The 22,954-nt window shown below is 47.0% G+C and overlaps 1 protein-coding gene across 8 annotated transcripts in view; it reads left to right on the top strand.

Annotated features, from left to right (window-relative positions):
• Positions 1–16,891, top strand: part of CHD2 (chromodomain helicase DNA binding protein 2) — an 85,542-nt gene extending 68,651 nt beyond the window's left edge. For all 8 annotated transcript variants that reach the window (XM_026855914.1, XM_026855913.1, XM_026855911.1 and 5 more), the window contains 18 exons: positions 440–588; positions 1,114–1,210; positions 2,090–2,182; positions 2,664–2,837; positions 3,800–3,975; positions 5,354–5,395; positions 6,397–6,536; positions 7,286–7,424; positions 7,559–7,709; positions 9,024–9,146; positions 9,469–9,597; positions 10,345–10,482; positions 11,698–11,832; positions 13,183–13,361; positions 13,732–13,831; positions 14,383–14,599; positions 14,938–15,187; positions 15,824–16,891. In XM_026855914.1, the coding sequence (XP_026711715.1) occupies positions 440–588; positions 1,114–1,210; positions 2,090–2,182; positions 2,664–2,837; positions 3,800–3,975; positions 5,354–5,395; positions 6,397–6,536; positions 7,286–7,424; positions 7,559–7,709; positions 9,024–9,146; positions 9,469–9,597; positions 10,345–10,482; positions 11,698–11,832; positions 13,183–13,361; positions 13,732–13,831; positions 14,383–14,599; positions 14,938–15,187; positions 15,824–16,157 (2,766 nt within the window). In that variant the 3' untranslated portion in view covers positions 16,158–16,891. The remainder of the gene's footprint in view (positions 1–439; positions 589–1,113; positions 1,211–2,089; positions 2,183–2,663; positions 2,838–3,799; positions 3,976–5,353; positions 5,396–6,396; positions 6,537–7,285; positions 7,425–7,558; positions 7,710–9,023; positions 9,147–9,468; positions 9,598–10,344; positions 10,483–11,697; positions 11,833–13,182; positions 13,362–13,731; positions 13,832–14,382; positions 14,600–14,937; positions 15,188–15,823) is intronic.
• The last annotated feature ends 6,063 nt before the right edge of the window (positions 16,892–22,954 follow it).

The following is a 22,954-nucleotide window of genomic DNA, read 5'->3' as shown; positions in this document are numbered from 1 at the left end:
GCCAGATGCCAGGTCTTTCTATTGACTTTGGATTCTGACGTGGTTCAAAACCAAGAACCCAACCTGTGGCATCACACTTCTCGGCCTCGTGGACTGTTCTTTCTTGCCGTGAAAAACTTGGAAAGTAGAATATCCACCTTTATTAGGGTTTTATTAGATATGTGAAAAGTTTGATGATAGTTTGGATTTAGAGGGATTGTTTCAGAAGATTTTTACTCTGTGCTTAGTCACATTGCATGATCTGTGTTAACCAACCTGATTTTAGCTGATCCTCCTGAGATATAAAATGTGGTGGTTTTTATTCTAAAGAGACACATCTGTGCATGAAGGGACCATGTCAGCAGGTTAGTCTCCTGTGAAACCACTGAGGGATGCATCGCTGTGTCAGCAGAGTGTGTTCAGGTCCAGGAAATAGTTCTGGTTTTTTCTTCCCCTTCAGGTGAATATTTACCGTCTGGTCACAAAAGGTACGGTAGAGGAGGAGATCATTGAGAGGGCCAAGAAGAAGATGGTGCTGGATCATTTGGTGATCCAGCGTATGGACACCACTGGCCGGACTGTTCTGGACAACAACTCTGGGCGATCCAAGTAAGTGATTGTGTCAGGAGATAAGAGATGTCTGGTACAGCATGTGGCATAACCAGCTTCACCTGCTGGCATTTCCCAGTGTTTGTTTGATAGGGTACAGGGCAGAAGGCTAATAAATAATTGCAGCTTCCACTAATTTGGCTTATGCAACCGTTAATTTGGACACATAGGGTAAAGATGATCAGAAATAAGAAAATAGTTTTAATGCGTTACTTGCTTTTCCCTCAGTCTTCTTCCCAGAGATCATCCTGGTCTGAGGGAACCTGGCGGTGGTCATGGAACAGCTGCAGTTTGGCAGTGACCTCTGACTCTCCCCGTTTCCCACCAATAGATGGAAGTTGTTCCCTTTACAGAAGTTGTCTGTGCTGCTAGAGCAGGAAAGAGATGAATAAAAAAGCTTTTTATAGTGCTGGGTAGAAAACTTAGTCCTTGCTTTAATTAGGAAAAACTTTGGTATGGTTTTGTGCTGTAGCAGTGCTGACTTAACAGCTCAAAGCACATTTTCCTTCTTGTTTGTTCTTGCAGCTCAAATCCTTTCAACAAAGAGGAGCTGACAGCTATTCTGAAGTTTGGAGCTGAGGATCTCTTCAAGGAGCTCGAAGGGGAAGAGTCAGAGCCTCAGGTAGTTTGAAATTGAAATCAGATAGCTGTTTGTAGTCCCCCGCAGGTCTGCATGGGGTATGGAGTCTGTTAGCTCCCTCTTTGTACTTGCCCAGTGCATGAGAATAGGTTGGTGAATAGGGCATGTGTGAGTCCAAGAGAATCTGAAGAAAACTGGAACTGAAGTCTGGAGAAGCTGAAGCTCTGGGGTTGGGGGATGAGGGGGTTGAGGAGAGCCTTGTTTTAAGGAGTTATATAGGAACGGTCACCAGGAGAGTCCCTTGGCTCCTGAGGATTACTTAGCTAGTTAGAGCACAGCCTGCTGAAAGCTCATCTCCCTGCCTCCTCTGAGCACTTTGTCAGCATCCCTTTTTGATTGTCAGCACAGTGAAGTCGGATAGGTCACTGTCTCCTGCCTCAGTGCAGCATTGCTTGGCAGTTTACTACTGAGTGCTTTGACCAGTTCTCTTAATGACAAGAGTAGCAGAGCTTCCCCTGAGGGAAAGAGTCCACAGTTAACATACCTTACTGTCTGGAAATTTTCCAGGCTGCTCAGCCTCAGTATTCTTTTCTTCTGTCCTATCACCCTTATTTCTACTCTTCTGTACCACTTGAGATAGTTCATCGGGTTGACATAGCACTGAGGGATATGGTGGAGTTGGGAACTGTCAGTGTGAGGTTAATGGTTGGATTAGATGATCTTCAAGGTCTTTTCCAACCTAGATGATTCTGTGATCCCTGCCCTCAGTGATGATGCCCTGCAGATATCTGTACTTTATTTAGCTTGTATCAGCACAGTGCATGTTTAGCTATTGCACCCCATGAGTCTGTTCTCAAAGCCTCTTATTTCCTGCTGTGCTTTGCACCCTCTGCTTCATCACTCTTTCTTTCTGACTGGTAGGAGATGGACATTGATGAGATTTTGCGTCTGGCTGAAACACGAGAGAATGAAGTGTCCACCAGTGCCACCGATGAGCTCCTCTCCCAGTTCAAGGTACAGACTCACCCCTGGCTCTGTAGTGGGGTGCAGGGATGTGGCCCCCCACATCTTGCTACAGAGGTCAGGTCCAAAACAGACAGAACAAATCAGGCTCGGTGAGAGGTGACCTGTACAAAGCAGTTTGCTGAGGGGTTGTCTGGGTTTGGTAGCTGGGGAGGTATGTAGGTATTAATTTCACTTCAAGTAAGTGGTTTTGAAGGCTGTGAATAACATGCAGAATTTACCAAACTTGGAAGCAAACCCAGTAACTTACAGAGGCTCAGCAGTACTTCTTAAACTGCACGTACTTCCTCAAAAGCTGCTAGCCCAAAGACATGGCAAGGAACCAGGAATGTAGTGACATAGGGATCAATTATAAAGTAGTTGTGGAAATGTTGGCAAAATTCCTATGGAGAAGGAGTTGAGGCTTAGCAGACAGCTCTGGGGTATTCCTGCCAGGGGAGGGAATGTTTAAGTGTTCCTTTGCTTATAAAAGGTGGCCAACTTTGCAACCATGGAGGAGGAAGAGACAGAGCTGGATGAGCGGTCCCAGAAGGACTGGGATGATATTATTCCAGAGGAGCAGAGGAAAAAGGTGGAGGAGGAAGAAAGGCAGAAAGAATTGGAGGAAATCTACATGCTGCCTCGAATCCGGAGTTCAACTAAAAAGGTACAGCCCATCTCGAGGAGCTGAGAGGCAGGAGGAAAGAGCTGGCAAAGGCGACACTCAAGGGAAGCCTCTTGCCATCTGAGTGCTTCTTTCCCTCCTCAAGAGTTGGGAGTAAAGCACAGAGGTAGCACAATGTCCCCTTGTTGGCATCGTGCATTGAGCCCATGGTTTGTAATGCAGTGTGAGGGTCCATACTGGATTTGGTATGACTTGCCTTGTCTTAGCAGACAAAATAAAAGAGAACCTGTAGTGAGGACAGGGCAAAATAGCCAACTGTATAATGCAGATTTTACTGCAGCTTATGCCATTTTCTGGTTGTTTCTTTTCCTGGGGCTCTCTAGCTCCCTGGTCTGCTCTTGCTTAAACGTGGCTCTTTCAGGCAAAAGACATGGCAGCTTCTCAAGTTCTTTTTTAGATGATGAGATCTACCCATCCAACCCAGTCCCAACCCAGTCCCAACCCCCAGTCCAACGGAGAGCAGGCTGTGCAAGGAAAGCTCTTCTGGGATAGGGGACTTTAAGGGGCTGTGAACTGCTCTCTAGGATAAGCTGGGGAAAAACATTAAAGTGAAGACTGGAGAGAAGGATAATCCATATTGGATGATTCCAGATTCATTTCTGAGGTGTCCTGGTTTTCAAAACAGCCTGAAGGACTGTGGCACAAACCCATGGTAATCAGTATGTTTTAATACAACTTATACCTCAGTAAATCAAAATACAATTGTGAAATTGCTGCCTAGAAGGCTCTAAAGGGACGATGACCACCAGATCCTTTGTTAGCTGGGAACTGCAAGGATGTGTGCAGCCTCTCTGCATTAATTACATGGTCTTCTGCATCTTCAGGAAGAGATGCCAAGGTGTTTTACAATCTGAATGTGAAATAGTGCTACTGCATGGGAGGGACAGAAAAGGTTGGCAGGTTAGCAGTTGTTAACTGTACTGCTGTTTTTCTGGTACATACAGGCTCAGACAAATGACAGTGAATCAGATGCAGAAACTAAGAGAAGGCTTCAGAGATCATCTGGATCAGAAAGTGAGACTGATGATACCGATGACGAGAAGAGACCAAAGCGCCGGGGGCGTCCTCGGAGTGTTAGAAAAGATACTGTGGAAGGATTTACTGATGCTGAAATCAGGAGGTCAGTTCTGAGGCCAAGAGACAGTTCAGAAAACAAATACAGAAATCCCATGCAGGTGGAGAAAACCCCAGATTAATCCAGGAGGTGTTTACCTGTAAGCATGTCAGTGGCTTAGGTGGAGCTGGTTCTCAGCTGATGACCTTAACATTCAGGTCTGTGCAAAATGGACTGGGTTGTCTTTAGTCAGGCTGCAGTGAAGCTGATACCTTCCTAAAATTAATCCTTGTTGTAAGTGCCCTTCCTGGGCCAAGTGGATTGAGTTTATCCCATATTACATGTGAGGTCTTAAGTACCATAAGATACACAGCTGGAGAAGCCAAGGACTCTGGCCTTCCTGACATTTTTCTGGCAGTAGTCCTGCTGATTTGAGCTTTAAGTGAAAGGCAAGCTCTGGCAAAATAACCCCATGAGAAGCACTGGTCCCGTTGATCCCAGCAGTTGTGTATCCTCTTCTGCGCTGTGTCCCTGAAGCCAGCTGGGGGCTGAATTCCAGAGCGTTATTTTCTTATCGTATCTTCTAACTCCTGAGCCTTTTCCAAAGATCTTTGTTTTATGGCTCTATCCAGATGTTCAGCCAAAATTGGAGAAGAGAGGATTGTGAGTTTTCCTTGACTCTCATTCCATCTCTGAGTTGATGTATTTTTAAACAGGAGATGGTCAGACTTTTCAGATTTTGGTAGCTGTTTAGTTTATTGTGATGTAGCAGAAAGAGGCTGAAAGAACACAAGATGAAAGAAAGAAGGGGAAATATTAACTCATTTAAAAAATAATCTGTAGTTGAAGCTGTTGGGTCTACTCCCAGCACAAGGCACTGTTCAGTTGCAGTAACAGTGTCTGACTCTTACCCTAAAGTTGTGTGTTAGCCATGGCAGTGATTTTCACAATAAAAATAAGATATAAAAATAAATAGCAATCCTTGTCTGCAGACCTCTGTGATGGATTACACCACATTTGGCTCTTCTGTGATGGGTTGTTATGCTTATAGCCTGAGCATTAAAATTACTGATGACATTGATTTAATGCCTTTTTTCTTCTTAGAAAAATGGAGTTAATAATTACCAACATGGTGTGAGCCAGTGCTTGCTTTTCATTTTTTTTACGCTACAGTTATGACTCTCCTCTTTTTTTGCTTATCTGTCAAACATCCAACATTCATAATAATGTTGTGTTCTTCTCCAGCCAAGGTCACAAAACTCTTTGTGGGGCTTAATGGATTAGGCTTCTCAGTTCTGAGTGATGCTTAGCTAATCAGTGTGGAATGCAAGGTTGATAACGTGGCAAGCTGTAATTAATATATTCAAGCGTCTTTGTGATATTGGACCCACTTTTTATGGGAGTTAGTTTAGTTTCTGTTTTCCTTTTTGTTTTTTTTACTTAGGTTTATCAAGGCTTACAAGAAGTTTGGACTGCCTCTTGAACGGTGAGTCCCAACCTGGCCCTGCTCCAGAGGGTTATCATGGGAGGACATTGTGTTTGATACAGCCTCCATGGACAGCACAAAGCTTTGCTGTCGTGTGATCAGTAACCCAAGCACTGCTGTACGGCCCCTCCTGTCTCAGTTGATGGGCACTGATGAATGCTGGCCAGAAAGCAGCCAGAGCAGTAGTGGCGCCGGGCCGCACACAGCATCATCCTGCTGGCAGAGTCTGGCCCTTGGGGCATTTCCACTCTGCCTAGAAAGGAGAGGGAGCAGCTGTCTGAACAGCAAATGCTACCCAGAACGCTTGCCAAGTTTCTCTATGCATATTAGTTTCAAGACTGAATTTGGAACGTCTTTCTCTTGCTGCCATATCCCTCTTGAAGGGAGGCAGGGGGAGGCACACACCGTCCTTGAACGTGGGTCTTCAGGGCCCTGCACGAGTGCTGTGACCCAGCGTGAGGGAGGGAGGGAGATGGGCACGTGTGCTGGGTCTGGAAAGCTGTAGCCTTTGCTGAGGTCTCAGAGCTGAGGGAGGGATCCCTGCATGTATTGTATGATAAATGACTGTGTTTTTTCAGCTGGTTGTACTCTTCTGTTGTGAAACGCAAGGTTTGCGTATGGGCCTTGATGTTACTAACTTCAGGCAGGCAAAAGGGACAGCAGATGGCAGCTTTGGACCATCAGATGGAGTTAGTATGGAACAGAAAGCAGGAAGAAACACTGGACAGTCACAGAGAGTGTCTGTTGTGCCCATGATAGATAGTTCTCACCTTTGTTTTAATACTAAAAAATCCAAAGGATTGGATCAGTTATACTCCATCTGCACTGTACTGAAGCTGTTAGACCTAAAAAAAGGTTGTTGTTTCCTGCACAGACTTGTCTTGTGAAGGTTTCATACATTCCTACAGCACTGACTACTAAAAGCTATGAAACAGTTGCTCAGGAAGTGACTGGGAGGAGATATGGTGTATCAAATACAAAACTTTTTTCCCCTTTCCCAGGCTGGAGTGTATTGCCCGGGATGCTGAGCTGGTGGATAAGTCTGTGGCTGATCTGAAACGGTTAGGGGAACTCATCCACAACAGCTGTGTGTCAGCAATGCAAGAATACGAGGAGCAGCTGAAAGAAAACCCAGGTGAAGGTAAGCAAAAGGGTTGTGTGCTGCTGTTACGATGTTTTTGGGGTGTTCCATGGAGCTGGTGAGAAAACTTTCCTTGCTGGTTGGGGAGGCATGCCACATTGTGACTAAAAAGCAAAGAACAAGCACACATGTAAACCATCCCGTCTTTGCCAGACACCTCTCACTAACAGAGAAATACCTGAGTCTTCTGCTTGCACTGGAAAGTGTCATTTGGGTCTGTGGGCTTCTCCTGAACATGAGTTTTTATGGGGAGAGGCTAAAGTAATCAGCTTATTTAATGCTGGGCCACAAGGCAAAGCTGATCATATTTTAAGTGCTCCTGGGACTGGGAATCAGACTGGTGCTGTGTACTCCATGGTAGAGCTGGATCCACAATTAGCATTTCCCATAGCTGTCATCATCAACCACTCCATGTATGGCTGTTCTGTGCTGTTGGTTTGGAGATACAGGGGTCTGGGCTGGATTTCCTGCTGGGTCTCTGCCTGTCGCAGCTGAACAAAACTACTGAAGCAACAGCTCCAATGTATTTAGACATATTTTTAAGAAAATGATACTGAAAGGTGTTTGGATTGCAGATCTGAGCAAGTTAGTGAAAGAAAACTTATATTTTGGGTCTGCCTTAGCAGACAGCCTTAGGTTTAAATAAGAGTTTGTGGGCAAGATCTTGATCTCTGTGTGTCTAGACATTTTTACAGAGGCACTTCTTTCTGTAAGAGTTCTCTTAGTTGCCATGTTTTCTTGTCAAGCAGGGAAAGGACCTGGAAAAAGAAGAGGTCCTACTATCAAGATTTCTGGTGTCCAAGTCAATGTGAAATCCATCATCCAGCATGAAGAGGAGTTTGAAATGCTGCATAAATCCATTCCCGCGGACCCAGAGGAAAGGAAGAAGTGAGTTTGGCTAAGTAGGCAATGCAGAAAGAAGCTCAGGGAATTTGGATTTGTGGAAAGAGAATAGCCTAGATGTGTGGGTTTGCTTTATCCTCCACAGCATTAAAAGTAGCTCATGTTTGAAATGTCTTCAGGTACCGCCTGACGTGCCGTGTCAAAGCTGCCCATTTTGATGTAGACTGGGGAGTGGAGGAGGATTCTCGCTTGTTAGTGGGAATTTACGAGCACGGTTATGGAAACTGGGAGCTAATTAAAACAGATCCAGAATTGAAGTTGTCTGATAAGGTAGGTCACTTTGCTTGTTGTTTGTGTTGGGTCCATTGCAGTGTTCATAGACGACATGTTTAATTTATTCCAGAAACAGATGTTTGTTTGTAACCACTCCAAAAATAATAATAAATAATAACGAGGAAAACAGTGACCTCCGTGGAATGTTGCATGCTTGATGGAAAGCAGAGTTGCATTATTTGATTGGCAGTAAATTTTCTCTGAACATTACCATATGAACCACACTGAAATAATGCAGGAAGAAAATGATAATGCTGACATGTGTGGTTACATGCACAGTATAGAGGGTGCATTGCATAATCATGGCTTGATAATTTCCTTGAGCATCTCTCAAGAATCTGAGTCTGAATTTCTGTGTGGAAATAATTTTTCACAGATTTGACACTGCTTATGTCAAGACTGCTCTGTCTTCGCTTTGAGGGCATAGTTACATGACTGGCTATGGTGGCAAAGCCAGCTGGAAAGCCTCTGTCTAGTTCCTCACTCATTCCCATAAGAACTGTAAGAACTGTTTACGGGGGCCCTGTTGAAATGATCCAGGTTAAAAATAAGCCGCCATCCTTTGTGTCAGCACAATGGAAGGAGAGTGAACTGCAGCACAGGGCTGAGGAACACCGACAATCTCTACACCAGTTTTGCTGCCAATATGCTACATTCCCATGACATCCCTGCTGGTGTGTTTAGCAAAGATCAGACTGTGGCTGTGAGCCCTCCTACATGAAGTTCAAAAAAGCATTTTACAAAGGAAACAATTATCTGAGACATGCCGGCCAATTTCCAATAAAGTATGAGGGTAACCTAGTTGGCAAACTGAGATACTTCCCCCACAACATGGCACCTTGCAGCTGCCTTTTCCGCTAAAAATTCTGCATCTGTGTCATTGCTGTGGCAGTGTCTCAGGTTACCAGAGGGGACCAGCCTGCTGTGACAGAGCTGTCACAAACAAATCTGATGTGTTAAGGAGAGTGGACTCAGTTTTGTAACTTAAGGCCCCAAATCTAGTTTGCAAAGGTTTTTTTCTTCTTTTTGCATACTTATAAGAAAGCTTGTAGAGAATCTAGAGAGCTGCCTTGGGGTCCTTTCACTTCTGCAGAAGGCCAAGGGGAGGGATGGTTGCTAGGAGCTTTGCCTTTGGCTTTTGTCTGTGTGTAAACTGTAACAAATGCTTGAACCTTCTTGTTCCCCCAGAAGGTTAAGCATCTCCAACCCTTTGCTGGGTCTGGAAGAAATTCTGCTAGTGTGTATCTCTTTTGTCAAGGATTGATAGGTGCATTTGTTTTGTTTTGGTTTTTTTTTTCTTCTTTATCAAAGATCCTGCCTGTAGAGACAGATAAGAAACCTCAGGGAAAACAGCTCCAGACCCGAGTTGATTATCTACTGAAACTGCTGAAGAAGGATCTGGACAAGAAAGAAAACATGAAAGATGGGGAAGAGGTGAGATGTGGCTGCTTGATTCTGGGGGCTTCAGGCTGAATGATTGACTGGTGGCAGGAGTCAGCCTCTGTTCCCAGGTCACTGAACATCATCTACGTGAAAGAATATGGACTTGTCTGTTGTGTGATTGTATTGTGATGCTGAAGTGATAATTAGTAAGGGGCAGGTGATTATTAAACTTATTGAAGGACTGGGGCTCATCAGGCTTCCTGCCACCCTGCAGGAACTGCAGCTGTTTTCAAGATGTTCAGGAGATGGAGTATGTCCCCAGGAAGTAGCTGTAGATGTTTCCTTGTCCTGACTTGTTCTGTGTTTTCACCAGGGCAAGCTAAAGAAGAGGAAACCACGAGTAAAGAAAGAGAACAAGGCTCCCAAAGTCAAAGATGAGCATGGGAATGAACTCCCCTCTCCTCGTCACTCAGACAACCAGTCAGAAGAAGGTGAAGTCAAGGTGAGTCAACTCGGTGGGCAACAGCTTTTCCAAGTTTCATTGAGCTATGTTGTTACTGCAGAAATCCACCTTGAGAAGCAAATGCCCTGTGGAGTTGGGGGGGCACTAGAGAGTGCATTCCCCCAGGAGATTGGCAAACTCACAAAAAACACGCTGTCAGAGTGTCAGTGTCAGAGGACCTTTCCCACCCACTCTTTTAGGTTAGTGCTTTAAGGGTTTGGGGTGATCCTAGAATGGCCACACACATCCACATATTGACTTGGAGGAAAGGTGGTCTCAGGACAAAGTCTGTTGCCCTTATAAAGGAGAGAAAGAAGAATTGTTTCCCTCTCCTTTTCAGTTCATCAGCCAGTGGTGAAGCTGGAGTTTACCAAGGTTATGCTGTTGCTTAGAAAACCTTCTGTCTTTGAGTGGTTTGGCTTGTAGTCTAAGGCTTTTTGTTCATGTGCTGATCAGTATCTACCTTAGGGGCTGAGCGTTCTCGAGCGCAGCAGGCACAGGAAAGCAGTGCTTATCTACAGTTTGCCAGCTAGTAAGAGACTGCGGCTCGTCTATTTTTTATACCCTTTTGTCAAGGGTTGGGTGGATTGCAGCTGGTTAAGCAGGGCTTGCTGTCTGGTTAAAGAGGTGTGAGGGCAAATTTGGATGGACCTCAAAAATTGCCTGTGTGTCAAGGATGTAAGTTTTATGGAAGAAAGTTTACGTGAGGTGATGGACTCCAACTTTGTGCTGTGACTGATTTTCTAGGAGGATGGCTTGGACAAGAGCCCAGTGAAAAAGAAAAAGAAGAAAGAGAACAAAGAGAACAAGGAAAAGCAGACAACCACTAAGAAAGAAAAGGAAAGTGACAAGGAGAAAAAGAAGACAAAAGACAAGAAAGAGAAGGTATGTGGTACTTTCAGGAGCAGTTTGAGAGATAAAAAATTCTTTGAGCAGAAGGGCAAGTTAGAAGACTTGGGATTCATTAAAGGCCCGGTGTTACAGGGTGTGATACATCAGTGAAGCACTGTGGGGTGAGGTACTACCTTTTTTCAGCTCTCCTGAATGCTTATTGTGAAGAATTGCAATAAAAAGTAGAAAAGACAATATACTCTAAAGCTTGATGAAATGTGAGCAAAAGGGAAGAGATTTTGTCAGACTGCCTTTAAAGTACAGCTGTCCCTCATGACAGCAGTATGGCCCAATAGCTGATGTTAAGAAAGAAAGGAGGAAGAGCTGGGAGTATTCAGATCAAAGTTCTGTTCAGCTGTGATTTATCACAGGGTTGTCAACAACTTATCTGTATTCTCCTTTAATTCAAACTCACCTCAAATAATCCTGCTGCCCACACCATCAAGACTGTAAGTTGGTGGTGGGACTGTTCAGGACTCACCAGAATGAATGTTTCAACATCAGTGGTATGTTGTGGACTAAAATGTCCCCTAAATTTTGGGTACAACTGCCCTGAGGCTGGGTTCAAATTGGAAGGGGGGTAAAAGTTTCTGTTATAATGACCTGAAGTGCCTGTCCAAGGAACAGGTATGTACTGCATGCCCAGTGTGTTTTGACAGTGATGTCACAAGTGCAAACCAAGGAATTTTGCTGCATATGTAGGGGAAAGTTTGCTTTCTGGTGATTTTTGGTATGACTTTGGCTCTAAAGGGCTTTGACTGCAGATAAGTCATATAAGTCAAAATTTACACTAACAGGCCATGATTTGAGGTTGCTTTTCAGAGGGTCTGAGGACTAGCAACATCACATGACGTTGCAGATCCTCATCGACAGGAGACTACTCTGAGCTCTGTCTTTTGCAAGGGATATATGTTCTTTAACTTAACCTTTCTTCCAAGTCTTCAACATTGGTTTTCTCTCCATGAGTATGAATATTGTATTCGTGTCCAAAATGCTGGCTCTGACTTCTGTCTGCTCCCTCAGGGATGAGGTAAAGCTAAGTAGAGGCATTGCAGCTAAACTGTTTGAGATCTTCGTAGGAACGTTGTAGGAGCAGTGCCCGGGGTTTAACCAAGTGCCAGTAACAATAGTGTGGAGGTTGTTAGTTGGATCACTTGGGATCCTGCAGTCTGGCTCATCATGTGATGTGTGTAATTTGTCCTTGTAAAGCTTAAAGGTGGTGAAGCCAAATCTGGAAGTAAAGGGAAGAGATCACAAGGTCCCGTCCACATTACTGCAGGGAGTGAACCGATCCCCATTGGAGAAGATGAGGATGATGATCTGGACCAAGAAACATTCAGCATAGTGAGTATTTTCCTCTGGAGATGGGAGGGCAGTGGCAGAGAGCCCAGCAAAGCAGCCAGGGTTTGCTTACATGTTATCCAAAGACATGTTCTAGGTTTCAGGGTGTGAGCCCCCTCCTAGTGCCCCACAGTGATTTCCTCTGGCTGGTCCTAGAGCGTGGCAGAACAGCCCTTTACGAGAGTTGTCCGCCAGCCTCCTCTGTGCCTACCAGCTGCCTGCTGTAAATGGCACTTCAGCTGGAAGAAACTTCAAAGCTCTTTCAGCTCCCAATTCTCACCAAGCAATTGCTATGTTGAAGGGTTCAGATAACTCTCCAAAATGTAGCTTTGCATGAGTGCACATGTTCATCCCCTCCCTCTGCCAGGGATGCCAGCCAGGGCAGGATATCAACAGAGCATGCAACAGGGCTCTCTCCATCAGCTGTGAAGTTCCCACCGTTCATTCGACAGTCCTGGGTTACAGAAACCCTGCAGCCTTAAGTGGCAGTGTCTCTCCTGTAGAAGCCTGGGAGCCATTGGGGCTCTTCCAGGCAGGGAAATACAGGAGAGTATTGAGGGTGACCTTGTATGGCTGTAGGAGGTGTAGAGTTGTCTGAGCTGTAAACACTTCCCTGGTTGTGTAAATGCTCTTGCAGCAAACATGCCTGCAAGGGTCCTTGTAAAAATAGCCTTTTAGTAAAAGTTGTCATGGCAGACTCTACTTGGTCTGACTTGCACAAGGAAATGCTGAAATACCACTTTTTAAAAACAGTTCTCTAAATGCAAATCTGTGTATTCGCTGCAGGTCCTGTGTTATTTTTGTCTGTTTTTCTTTAACTTTCCCTCTGTGATACATGAAAGGTCCAGTCAGGCAGTAGAAACCTGTCTGATTTACTGTCTGTGCGCAGCGTTGATGCGCATAGCTGAAAAAGATGGTGCTTTCATCTCGTGTCTTCCAGTTTTGGTAAAAGCAATAGATTAAAGAGACCACAGATGGGGATGGACAGGGAGGCTATTGAGTGAGCACTCATTCAGCTGGGGCTGTTGGTTCAGCATGTGGATGCTCGGTTACGCTTCCCTGCCTGCCATGGGATCAGTGTGAGAGCAGACCGTGTGCAGTTACGGGTTGCAAAGCAAATTGTTCCCCTCTAAAAGGTGGGGGCTGTGGAGGTGGGGACACTCTTGTCTTTTCCTTATTATTTTCTGCAGCATATCTAGCAAATTGAAATTTTCATAGCTGATCTGCCTAACGGTCAGATAAAGCTAATATCTTGTTCTAATGAACTTTTTCCAGCTCTGTCTCATTAAGAAGGGAACAGTATAGAGCCCTGTGCCAAATTAATTACTTTCTGCTCTCTATTGCTTTTTCAAGTGCAAGGAAAGGATGAGACCAGTCAAAAAAGCACTGAAGCAGCTCGATAAGCCTGATAAGGGACTGACAGTTCAGGAACAGCTGGAGCACACACGCAACTGCCTCCTAAAAATTGGGGACCGCATCTCTGAGTGCCTTAAAGCCTACACTGACCAGGATCATATCAAGCTATGGAGAAGGTGAGGGATCATTTTGTTTTCTTTGGCTGGTCTTTGATATTTAAAAATGATAGCTCAGAGGCTGATGGATTTTATGTGGATAAGTGTGCGATTTGCTGCTTCTTTAACCTGTGAAATCTTATGTTCTGTAGCCCACTCAAGTTGCGCTGGTTTCATTTAAATTGTTTTCAGAGCTAGTTTAGTTAAACTAGTGCAAACATCTTTATTTTACTTTGAGGAATTTGGTTCCGGTTCTTGCAATCGTCTTGTTCCTGAGCTGGGTTGAGACTGTTCTCCAGGGAGGATAGAACTGATTTGATGTTGGTTTGAAAGCAGTTGGTAGTTAAACTGCTGATGTAGCAATTAACATAAAATGTTCATGTCCTCCTAGGAACCTATGGATATTTGTGTCCAAATTCACAGAATTTGATGCTAGAAAACTGCACAAACTCTACAAGATGGCTCACAAGAAGAGATCGCAGGAAGAGGAGGTGAGATCTGAACTGCCTTTCCCCCTCTGGTCGCTGTCATTAAAAGTTGTCACTCTTGAACTGTCAATAATTTCTGCCTCATTGCTGGCTTTCTTTATAGTTGTTGTTGGCAGTCTTTGGTTTTTGTAACATCTAAATAGTGTGATTGTATTTGCCTCCTCTTCCCCGTGGCAATTTCTCCTTTCACCTAACAACACTGGTCACTCTGTCCTGGGTGTTCTGACCAAGAAGAAGCATTGCTTGCTGTGGCACGTTGTGTTGAGTTGACCTTTAGAGTGAAAAGCCTGGGAGTGCTCCCCTGTAGAGACAGAATGTAGAAGCAGAGCTGCATGGGGCAGAACTGTGCCTCTCCTCCACCACGTTTGTACCATTGCTGTTCACACCATGCTGGGGCACAGATGGTTCACCCAAGTCCTCAAAAGAGGTGGGTGGCCCACAACGTGGGGAGTCTGCAGAAAAGTCCAGAGCCTGACAGACAAGCCATTGATCACATGATCTGAATCTTATGGTGGAAGAGCAGTTGATCTGTAATCCTCTCTTCCACCTTGCAGGAGCAGAAGAAGAAGGAGGACATGTCCAGCATGAAGAAGCCATTCCGCCCAGAGCCTTCAGGCTCCAGCCGCGATTCTGTGATGTCCCAGTCTCACGTGCCTCACAATCCTCATTCCCAGAAGATCCACCTGCCCTCTTCCCATGCCCAGCAGCAGATGCACGGGCACCCACGTGACAACTATGGCCATCCAAACAAGAGGCATTTCAGCAACACAGGTAAGCTTTCCCTTCTAACCTAATGGCTGTTTGCTCTTGGACACAAACCCTTCTGTGACTCGTGGCTGGTCAGGTGTAAAGGTGATGGGATGGAAAGGTGATGTACTTATTGCTGGACTAGAAAACAAAATATAGTGATGAAAAGAGTATAAGAACAGGACATAATAAGATTTTCTAGAATAATGAAAGAAAAATTAAAAGAGAAAAATTGGGTCCACATAGTTTAGGGAGAAGGTCAAAGGGGCACAGCATTAGTTATAATTTATTTGAGAATTCAGCAAAAAAATGGGCTTAAAGTAAAGTATGAAAGACCCTTACTGGTGCTTTCCTCATTGCAGACCGAGGGGAATGGCAACGGGAACGAAAGTTCAACTATGGTGGCAACAGCAACCAGATGTGGGGCGGAGAGCGGCATCACCAGTATGAGCAGCACTGGTACAAGGACCACCACTACGGGGATCGGCGATCTCGTGGGGAGCCCCACCGGAGCTCTGGGAACTACAGACCAAATAACCTCTCCCGCAAGAGGCCGTACGAACAGTACAACAGCGACCGAGACCATAGAGGCCACCGAGATTATTACGACAGGTAAATGCCCTTTCACCTCAGAAAGCTGGAAGGAGAGGCCGCACCTCAATGACTGTGTTCACTCTGGGGCCCCTCACTACAAAAAGGACATGGAATTACTTGAGTGTGTCCAAAGAAGGGCAACGAAGCTGGTGCAGGTTCTGGAGTTGTACGAGGAGCGGCTGAGGGAACTGGGGGTGTTTAGTCTGGAGAAGAGGAGGCTGAGGGGAGACCTCATCGCCCTCTACAGCTACCTGAAAGGAGGTTGCAGAGAGCTGGGGATGAGTCTCTTGAACCAAATAATAAGCTATAGGACAAGAGGGAATGGCCTCAAGTTGTGCCAGGGAAGGTTTAGACTAGAAATTAGGAAGCATTTCTTTACAGAACATGTTGTTAGGTGTTGGAATGGGCTGCCCAGGGGAGGTGGTGGAGTCCCCATCCCTGGAGAGGTTTAAGAGTCGGGTCATCTTAGCGCTGAGGGATCTGGTGTAGTTGGGAACTGTCAGTGTTAGGTTAGTGGTTGGACTAGGTGATCTTCAAGGTCTCTTCCAACCTAGATGTTTCTGTGATTCTGTGAGTTTGCAACTGTGTGCCTGGCTGCAGCGACAAGGCTTTCCTTGGGGAACTGATCTCCATCCACTCGTTTTCTCTCTGCAGGCACCACCACGATTCCAAGCGTCGACGATCTGATGAGTTCAGGCCTCAGAACTACCACCAGCAGGATTTCCGGCGGATGTCTGATCACAGGCCACCCATGGGCTACCATGGCCAAGGACCTTCGGACCACTATAGGTCCTTCCACACAGACAAGTTGGGAGATTACAAACAGCCTCTCCCTCCACCTCATCCTGCAGTGTCGGACCCTCGCTCACCTCCCTCTCAGAAATCTCCTCATGATTCCAAATCACCTCTTGATCACAGGTCACCTCTGGATAGGTCATTAGAACAGAAAAACAATCCAGATTATAACTGGAATATTCGGAAAGCATAAAGTGACTGAAAGGAGGAAAGCGCACATCGGAAATACTTGGTTTGATGCAACAGTGGCTGGTTTCTCCAAGCCAGCAACCAGAAACTCTGAACATGCTGCTATCATCTTGCTGGGTCAAGGAGGATTTTGGGGGGGTTGGTGGAGGTTCTGGTTTGGATTTCTGTTTCCTTTCTTCTCTTCTATCATTGAATGCTGGAATCAGCCTTACTGCCTCATTCTTTGTTTTCGTTTTTTTTTTTCCCCACTTTAATGGACCCAAGGGAATTTTCTCTAGCCAGTGTTTCCTCAAACCAAGAAGGTGGATCGATGCTGCTTAGGATTGTGTCGAAGGCTGTTTGCCTGCTCTGACTTGACATTATGTGACAGATGCTGCTTTGGGACTGGGGGTATAAACCGGTTGGGCTGGGCTTTGTATGTAACCAGTATAGGGCAATAGAAGGATATATTCGAGGAGGGACAGGAGAGTCCCTCAGCAGCCAAGCTTGGTTGAAAGAGGGACTCAGTGTCCCTGCAGAGTGACTCCAAAGGAGTTGGAACCATGCTGGTGACAATCCCATCACTTTCCTGGCCACGTTATCATTTCTCATGTCTTTATCCATTTCAAGAAACTGGCTCTGCTTAGATTGTTGTTGTGTCCCCTGCAACAGAAGAGTTGTGGGGATCTTCCTCCCATCTCCAGGGCTGGAACTGGCAAATCTTGACTCCGAGGGACTTTGGGATATTTTTAAAAAAAAGGACAGACTTCCTTAGCAAAGGCTTAGTTCACTTCTAACCAGTAGGAAAGAAATTGGAGTGAGAACAGTATTTTCCAGTGGACAGGGCTCGGGAGTTCCTAATAAAACTCCTCTTCTGACATGGGCAGCTTGGATGGTTCAGGAACTAACAGATGCTGGCTGGGAGCTGCAAGGTCAAAAATGGCTCCGGGCATCTGGGGATCCTGAAGCTCCTAATCCCCCTGCTGCTGAAATGCTCCCATCTTTGGGCAAGTCATTTCTCTCTGCGCTTTGCAGAACAGTGATCACTAACCTTTCCTGCACCCAAAGGTTGAGGGATGATAGCGCAGACCTAAACAGGAATTCAGTGGGCTGATCACTGTTGGGTGAACAGGTCACCTTCCTGCCACCCTTCCAGCAGTCAGCAGTCACTCTAAATTGCTCTGAAAGACCTCCTGTCTAAGTGGGAAGTGTGCCTGGGGGCTTAGCACCTGAGTGAGCAGGGAGAGAATGAGGAATTCAGGAGTGGGTCCTTAAAATTCCTTGGAGCAAGTATCTTAGGAGCCCATGGTGGCAGAGGGAAAAGAGGACTCTGCAGCCCAGTTCAGTGGACTTGGGAGCAAACACTCCTACAAGTATTCAAGCCACAGCACTTGGTGCAGAACAGTGTCCAGCTGGCCAGAAGTAACTTGGATGATTATTTTTCAGGTCCTAGGTCTTTGCTCATAGAGTCACATCCCCAGAGACCACAGAGCTCTTCCAGCAGCCTGGCTGCCCTGGGCATAAGTGTCTGGGGGTGTGTCATCTCCCGGAGGTCAGTATTAACCACCAGGCTGTTCCAGACTCCTCTTTTTGGTGGGGGACGGGAGCTGGGCCTCCTTTTAACATGCCAGTATCTGACCCTAATAAGCTGTGATGTCCTTTTCCCGGAAAGACTGAAAGGAGATGGGTGTTCAGGGCTGGCTTCCTGACTCCAGCCAGCACCTCGAAAGGTGCACACAGACTGACACTAATAACCCCACATCCCCCTTCCATGCAGTGCATCCCTTGAAATCTGCTACCATCACTCACTCCTTTCTGAGCCCGCTGCTTTAATGGGGTACACGGGAAGTGCTTTCCTCCCCTTTTGCTTTTATTTTGCAAGTTTTCCACCAAATGCAGGGCAGTTTTTCTGCCTTAGGGGTACTGTATTGCCCTGAGAAAGTGTTACACTTGTGTTTACCTGTGCAGGAGGACGTGAAAGCATGTCTTCCAGTCTCCCATGGAGCTGCCGGGTGATGGGAGGTGTTGAGATAGCATATTTCCACAGCATTTCTCACTAAGCTGTGACTGCAGGTGTGCTTGCTGTGGTATTCAACAAAGAGGTCCTTTCTTTTCAGAGGTATTAGCTTTTAATGTGAAAATGGAAGAAACCTCGGAGGGGCAAAGAGAATTGTTCTTTTTGTTCGCCAAGCGGTGCTATCATGTTGGAAAGTTTGTGCCATACACTTGTAGCAAAAGGCAATACTGGCCAGACCAGTGTTACAGTTGGCGCAGGAAAACTTTGCACCCCAGCAGGAGGCATTTTCTGTGTCCAGGTAGGGGGGTTTCTGCTCGTCCTGGGTTCCAGGTATGAGGTTGGTCGGGGTTTGGGGTTTCTTTCTTGTGCAACACCAAAAGCTTCACCGGTATCCACTGAAGAGCTGTCCCTGCTGTTGTGTTAGCTGATGCTGAAGTTACAGTTTTGTTCACTCATGGTGGGTGGGTCTTTGCTTTGTCTTTAATGAACCTGGAGACCTCTATTTGGGAGAACGTCCTTCCTGAGCACACACAGACATGCATTTTTGTGTCCCCTCCACAGAGGGACTGTAAGCAGTCAGTCACTTGGATGTGAGTGGGATAGGGGACAGGTCCACAGCCATAAACTCCACTGCGGTGTTTGTGTCAACACCTGGTACAGCTCTTCCTTCCGAACCAGCTGCAGGATTCCCTTGAGCCTCTTCGCAGGAAGAAGTAGCATCTTGCTGGGATTTTATTTTTTAAAAAAGAATTTTTCAGCCTGACCCCTTTGGAAATGGTGTAAAGTTGTGAATTTGCGCGATGGAAGTCCTGCAGACCAAAACCACCTGCTGGGACAGGCAGTGTGGTGCCCAACCAAAATGGATACTTAACAGCGCTCTTAGGTGAACAGTTTTAAGTGATCCACACAAAAATACTATTCCACTTTCACCTGTTTCCTCCTGACCTCCGCCTCCCCTCCGGGGAGAGAAGGACTTTTACTGTAAAAATGTGGACTTTTAAACCTGTTGACTAAAAAACAGTAATTAATATTAATTTATATTTGTGAAAAAAAATGCCACTGTCCTAGTGATTTCTGATGTAAATATGTTGTTTATATAGTAAGTATTAAATTTTCCTACATTGTAAAACTGCTGTACTTTTGATTCTTGTATATTAAAAAGTGTTACTGAGATTTTCAGAACCGCGCCAGTGTGGTGTGTCTGGGGGGTTGGTACGGTGGCAGCTCTGGTGGAAGTGCAGCATGAGCACCTAAAACCAGGGCTGTTACGGGACCCCAGGGCCCTTTCCTGCCAGCCACGGGCATGCCGTGATGGGTATTTTCACCATGCAGGAATAAGCATGTTCTTGGCTGTTTTACATAGTTTCAAAGTCTGCGGTGATAGAGACTTGGAAACCCCTTTGGATGGGAATTTCCACCCCATCAGAAGCTGTGCATTTCCTCCCCCGTTTCCACCAGGATTTCACTGGGATCGTACCAATGTTTGTGTGTTTATCTACCCTCTGTCTTTTCTGGATCTCTATGGGTGTGTAAACTTCTTTTTGACCCTTTCTAGAGAGAATTCTCCTTTCTCCAGAAGTGCTGCTCCTGCTGCATCAGTGGAGTTCTCTGTCCGCAGCCCGTCCCGGGCAGGACGTGCCTCTCCCCTCTCCCCAGGTGGGACGTGATGGCATCCAGCAGGCTGTTTTGGTTTGGTTTTTGCTCTCCACCCGTTCACATTGAGGCCCACACGGCAAGACACGCTTCAGGGGTTGAAGCCATTTCTCCCAAGTTACAAGAGCTCATTGTAAAAAGGGCTTTTCACACCTGTAGCTGCTGGGTCCAGCCTTTCCCAACCTCTCTGCTGCTGAGCCAAGTTTCAGCCAAGAGTGAAATTTCACAGCTGAGCTACATGCCCCTGAAAAATGGATTTCCTAATGGAAAGAGTGACAGGCTGTTTGCCGTGGGGCTGCGGCAGGGGAGGGGGATCGGCTGGAGGGAGGTGCAGGGACTATGGAGAGCTGGTCCGGGTGTCCCTGCCCAGAGCACAGGGGTGTGAAGCAGGTGACATTTTTTAATTCAGCGCTGGCTCGTTCATCTCTTACCCAAGGGTACCCATAGGGAAGCTGGAGAAGCAGCAGCCTGAGGAACCAGAGCAGTGGGGCAGGTAAGGATATGGTCACCCTAATGCCAGGGGGCATGGCATCGGCTCCCCGGCATCCCCCCGCCAACCCAATCAGCAGCACCACGCTGCAAACAGTTAAAATCCTGAGGCCTCATCAAAACTGATGGGGAGATGACCCTGATGCAGCTTCCCGAATCTCCCTGCCGGGCAGGTCCAGTTGGTCCCCCAGGAGCGTCTCCTCCATCGGGACAGGGTCCGTGCGGCGCTGTGGCCATCCCGGGGCGCTGGGCTGTGTCCACCCTGCGCGGGCTGGCCGCTGCTGCTGGCGTGTATCCGTGAGGGGACCAAGGTGTCAGCAAAGCCGTTGTGCAGCCGCAGGGAGCAGGACCCCCAGCCCTGCCTCGCACCTCCCCAGCGAGGGGACCGGAGGCCGAGAGACCCCGCTTTTTGCTCTAGGCCGTGCCAGAGAGGACCCTCTAGAGGGCAGCCAGTTCCCAGCAAAAAGCCCTTTTTGGTGAGCAGTTCTGGAGTTGTTCTTCCCAGACAGCCGGCTGTGAAGAGCAGCCCGGTGACCGCGGTGTCCCCGCTCACCCCGAGCAGCCGGAGGCAAAGCTCAGAGCAGCCGAGGCGCTGGCCTGAGGCCAGGCTATGGGCAGGCACAGCCAAAACCGAGCTTGAAACCATAGCCGAGACACCAGGCTGCGGCACTTGAGCAGCCACCCACCACAGGAGGATGCGCTTCAGACGGAGGGGTGGGATGGGACGGGACCTGGGAGCCCCCGGGAGCTGCCCACAGAGGCTGGGGAGCCCCCTCGCCTCCCGTGGAGCACGACCTGGAGAGCAGTCTGAACCTCTCGGATGCCATATGGTCATTGCTGCCACCACTGCCCGTGTCCTGGTGTCCCTGCACGGCCTGTGATTAACGAGGACAGGAGCATCCTGCTCACTGAGGGGTCACCGTCCCCTTACACCCAGCACTTCGCCCCACCAGGAGATGCAGGTGTGCTCTTGCTGCTCACTGGCTGCCCAAGGCTGGAGAGCAGAGGCCCTTTGGCGATGTTTTGGCAGTGCAGTGAGCGAGGGAGACCCCCAGCTCCCCGTGCTCTGGGCAGTTTTTATGTGACTTTGTAGATTTGGCTAAAGCTGAGCTCTTGTGAGCTGATGAAAGTGCTGCCAGAGGGAGCCGGTTTGGCTCTTTCCAAAAGCTGTTGGTTCTTCAAGACTCTGAAGGAGGGGGAGGTCTGATCTCAAGTCTCTCATGCTGGGTGTCTTTGCACGGATTTACAAACACAAATAATGTGTTTTCCACTGATGCCGGTGTCCTACTCGGCTACAGTGTCTCCCTGGCCCAGCTGCTGGCACAAAGGAGTCCTGCAGCTTTTCAAAGGAAAATTAACAAAAAGATTGCAGTTTTGGTTTCCCTCATTAGAGGGCAGTAACAGACCCAGCTGCGGACAAGAGCGATGTCCAAGACAGGGGAGATGATCAAAAGCAGGAATTAGGAGGGACATATCCCAGCTACTGGGGTGAGCAGGGGAAGGGCGATGGTACCCACTGGAACTCCACTGCTGCACATCTCCATTCCCAGTGAAGCTCAGCTCTGAGTTTATTAACTGTATTTCCCCCACACACACACCCTTTTTATTTTTCTCATTATTTCTGTAGATAAATTCAACTCCAGAGTAAAATTCTCAGGAGAATTTAGGGCAGAAATGGGCTCTCAAGGGGTCCTTGGGTTACAGGTGGAAGAAAGCTGCTTTAGAGCGGATGCAGAAAAGGAGCAGCATTTGTATCCGGCGTGGCAAACAGCACCCTCCGACACACCAGGAACAAAACAAGACCCACTCATTTATTGTCAAAAAAACCTCAAACTTTACTTGCGTTTCTCTCAATAAATAATTTACAGTATATACATGCGGTGACACTCCCGTGGGTCTCAACACAGGGAGGAGGTGGGGAGGCCTTCTCATAATGCCCCCCCTTTGCCTAAGTATTTTTTTGTTGTTTCCAAGTATTGGGTCTTTCTTGGCCACACTTCACCTTTAACCAGAACTGGGTCAAACACAAACCAAAATAAAGTGCTTCACTGTTTGCTTCTAAAATAGGGATACCCCAACCACCGAACGACAGCTGGCCACCACTGGAGCGCTCACCTGGACAGCGGGACTGAGCCACGCCATCAGCAGACAGACTTTTCCTAGCTGGAAACTGCCCCTAAACCACATCCCATTATGCCGTAGGGCAATCACTTGGTAGGGCAGGGAGGTCTTAAGGGAAGTATTGACTTGTTGTCACACTGCAGCTGGGACAGCTTAGACTGGTTTTAAGAAGCACCTTGTCTTCAGAGGAATGCTTTGCACAGCTGCTATCTATGGGATAACACAGAATCACAGAAGCATTAAGGTTGGAAAAGACCTTGAAGATCACCCCACTCCAACCATTAACTTAACAGTGACAGTTCCCAACTGCAGCACATCCCTCAGCACTATGTCAATCTGACTCTTAAAACCCCTCCAGGGTTGGGGACTCCACCACTGCCCTGGGCAGCCCATTCCAACACCCAACAACCTGTTCTGTAAAGAAATGCTTCCTAAAATCCAGTCTAAACCTTCCCTGGCACAACTTGACGCCATTCCCTCTTGTCCTATCGCTAATTGTTACTTGGTTAAAGAGACTCATCCCCAGCTCCCTGCAACCTCCT

Source organism: Athene cunicularia (assembly GCF_003259725.1).
Source record: "Athene cunicularia isolate RWA chromosome 10 unlocalized genomic scaffold, athCun1 chr10_part1, whole genome shotgun sequence".
Taxonomy (NCBI): Eukaryota; Metazoa; Chordata; class Aves; order Strigiformes; family Strigidae; genus Athene; species Athene cunicularia.
The sequence above is the reverse complement of the archived record's forward strand: the minus strand, read 5'-3'. Positions and strand labels throughout refer to the sequence as shown.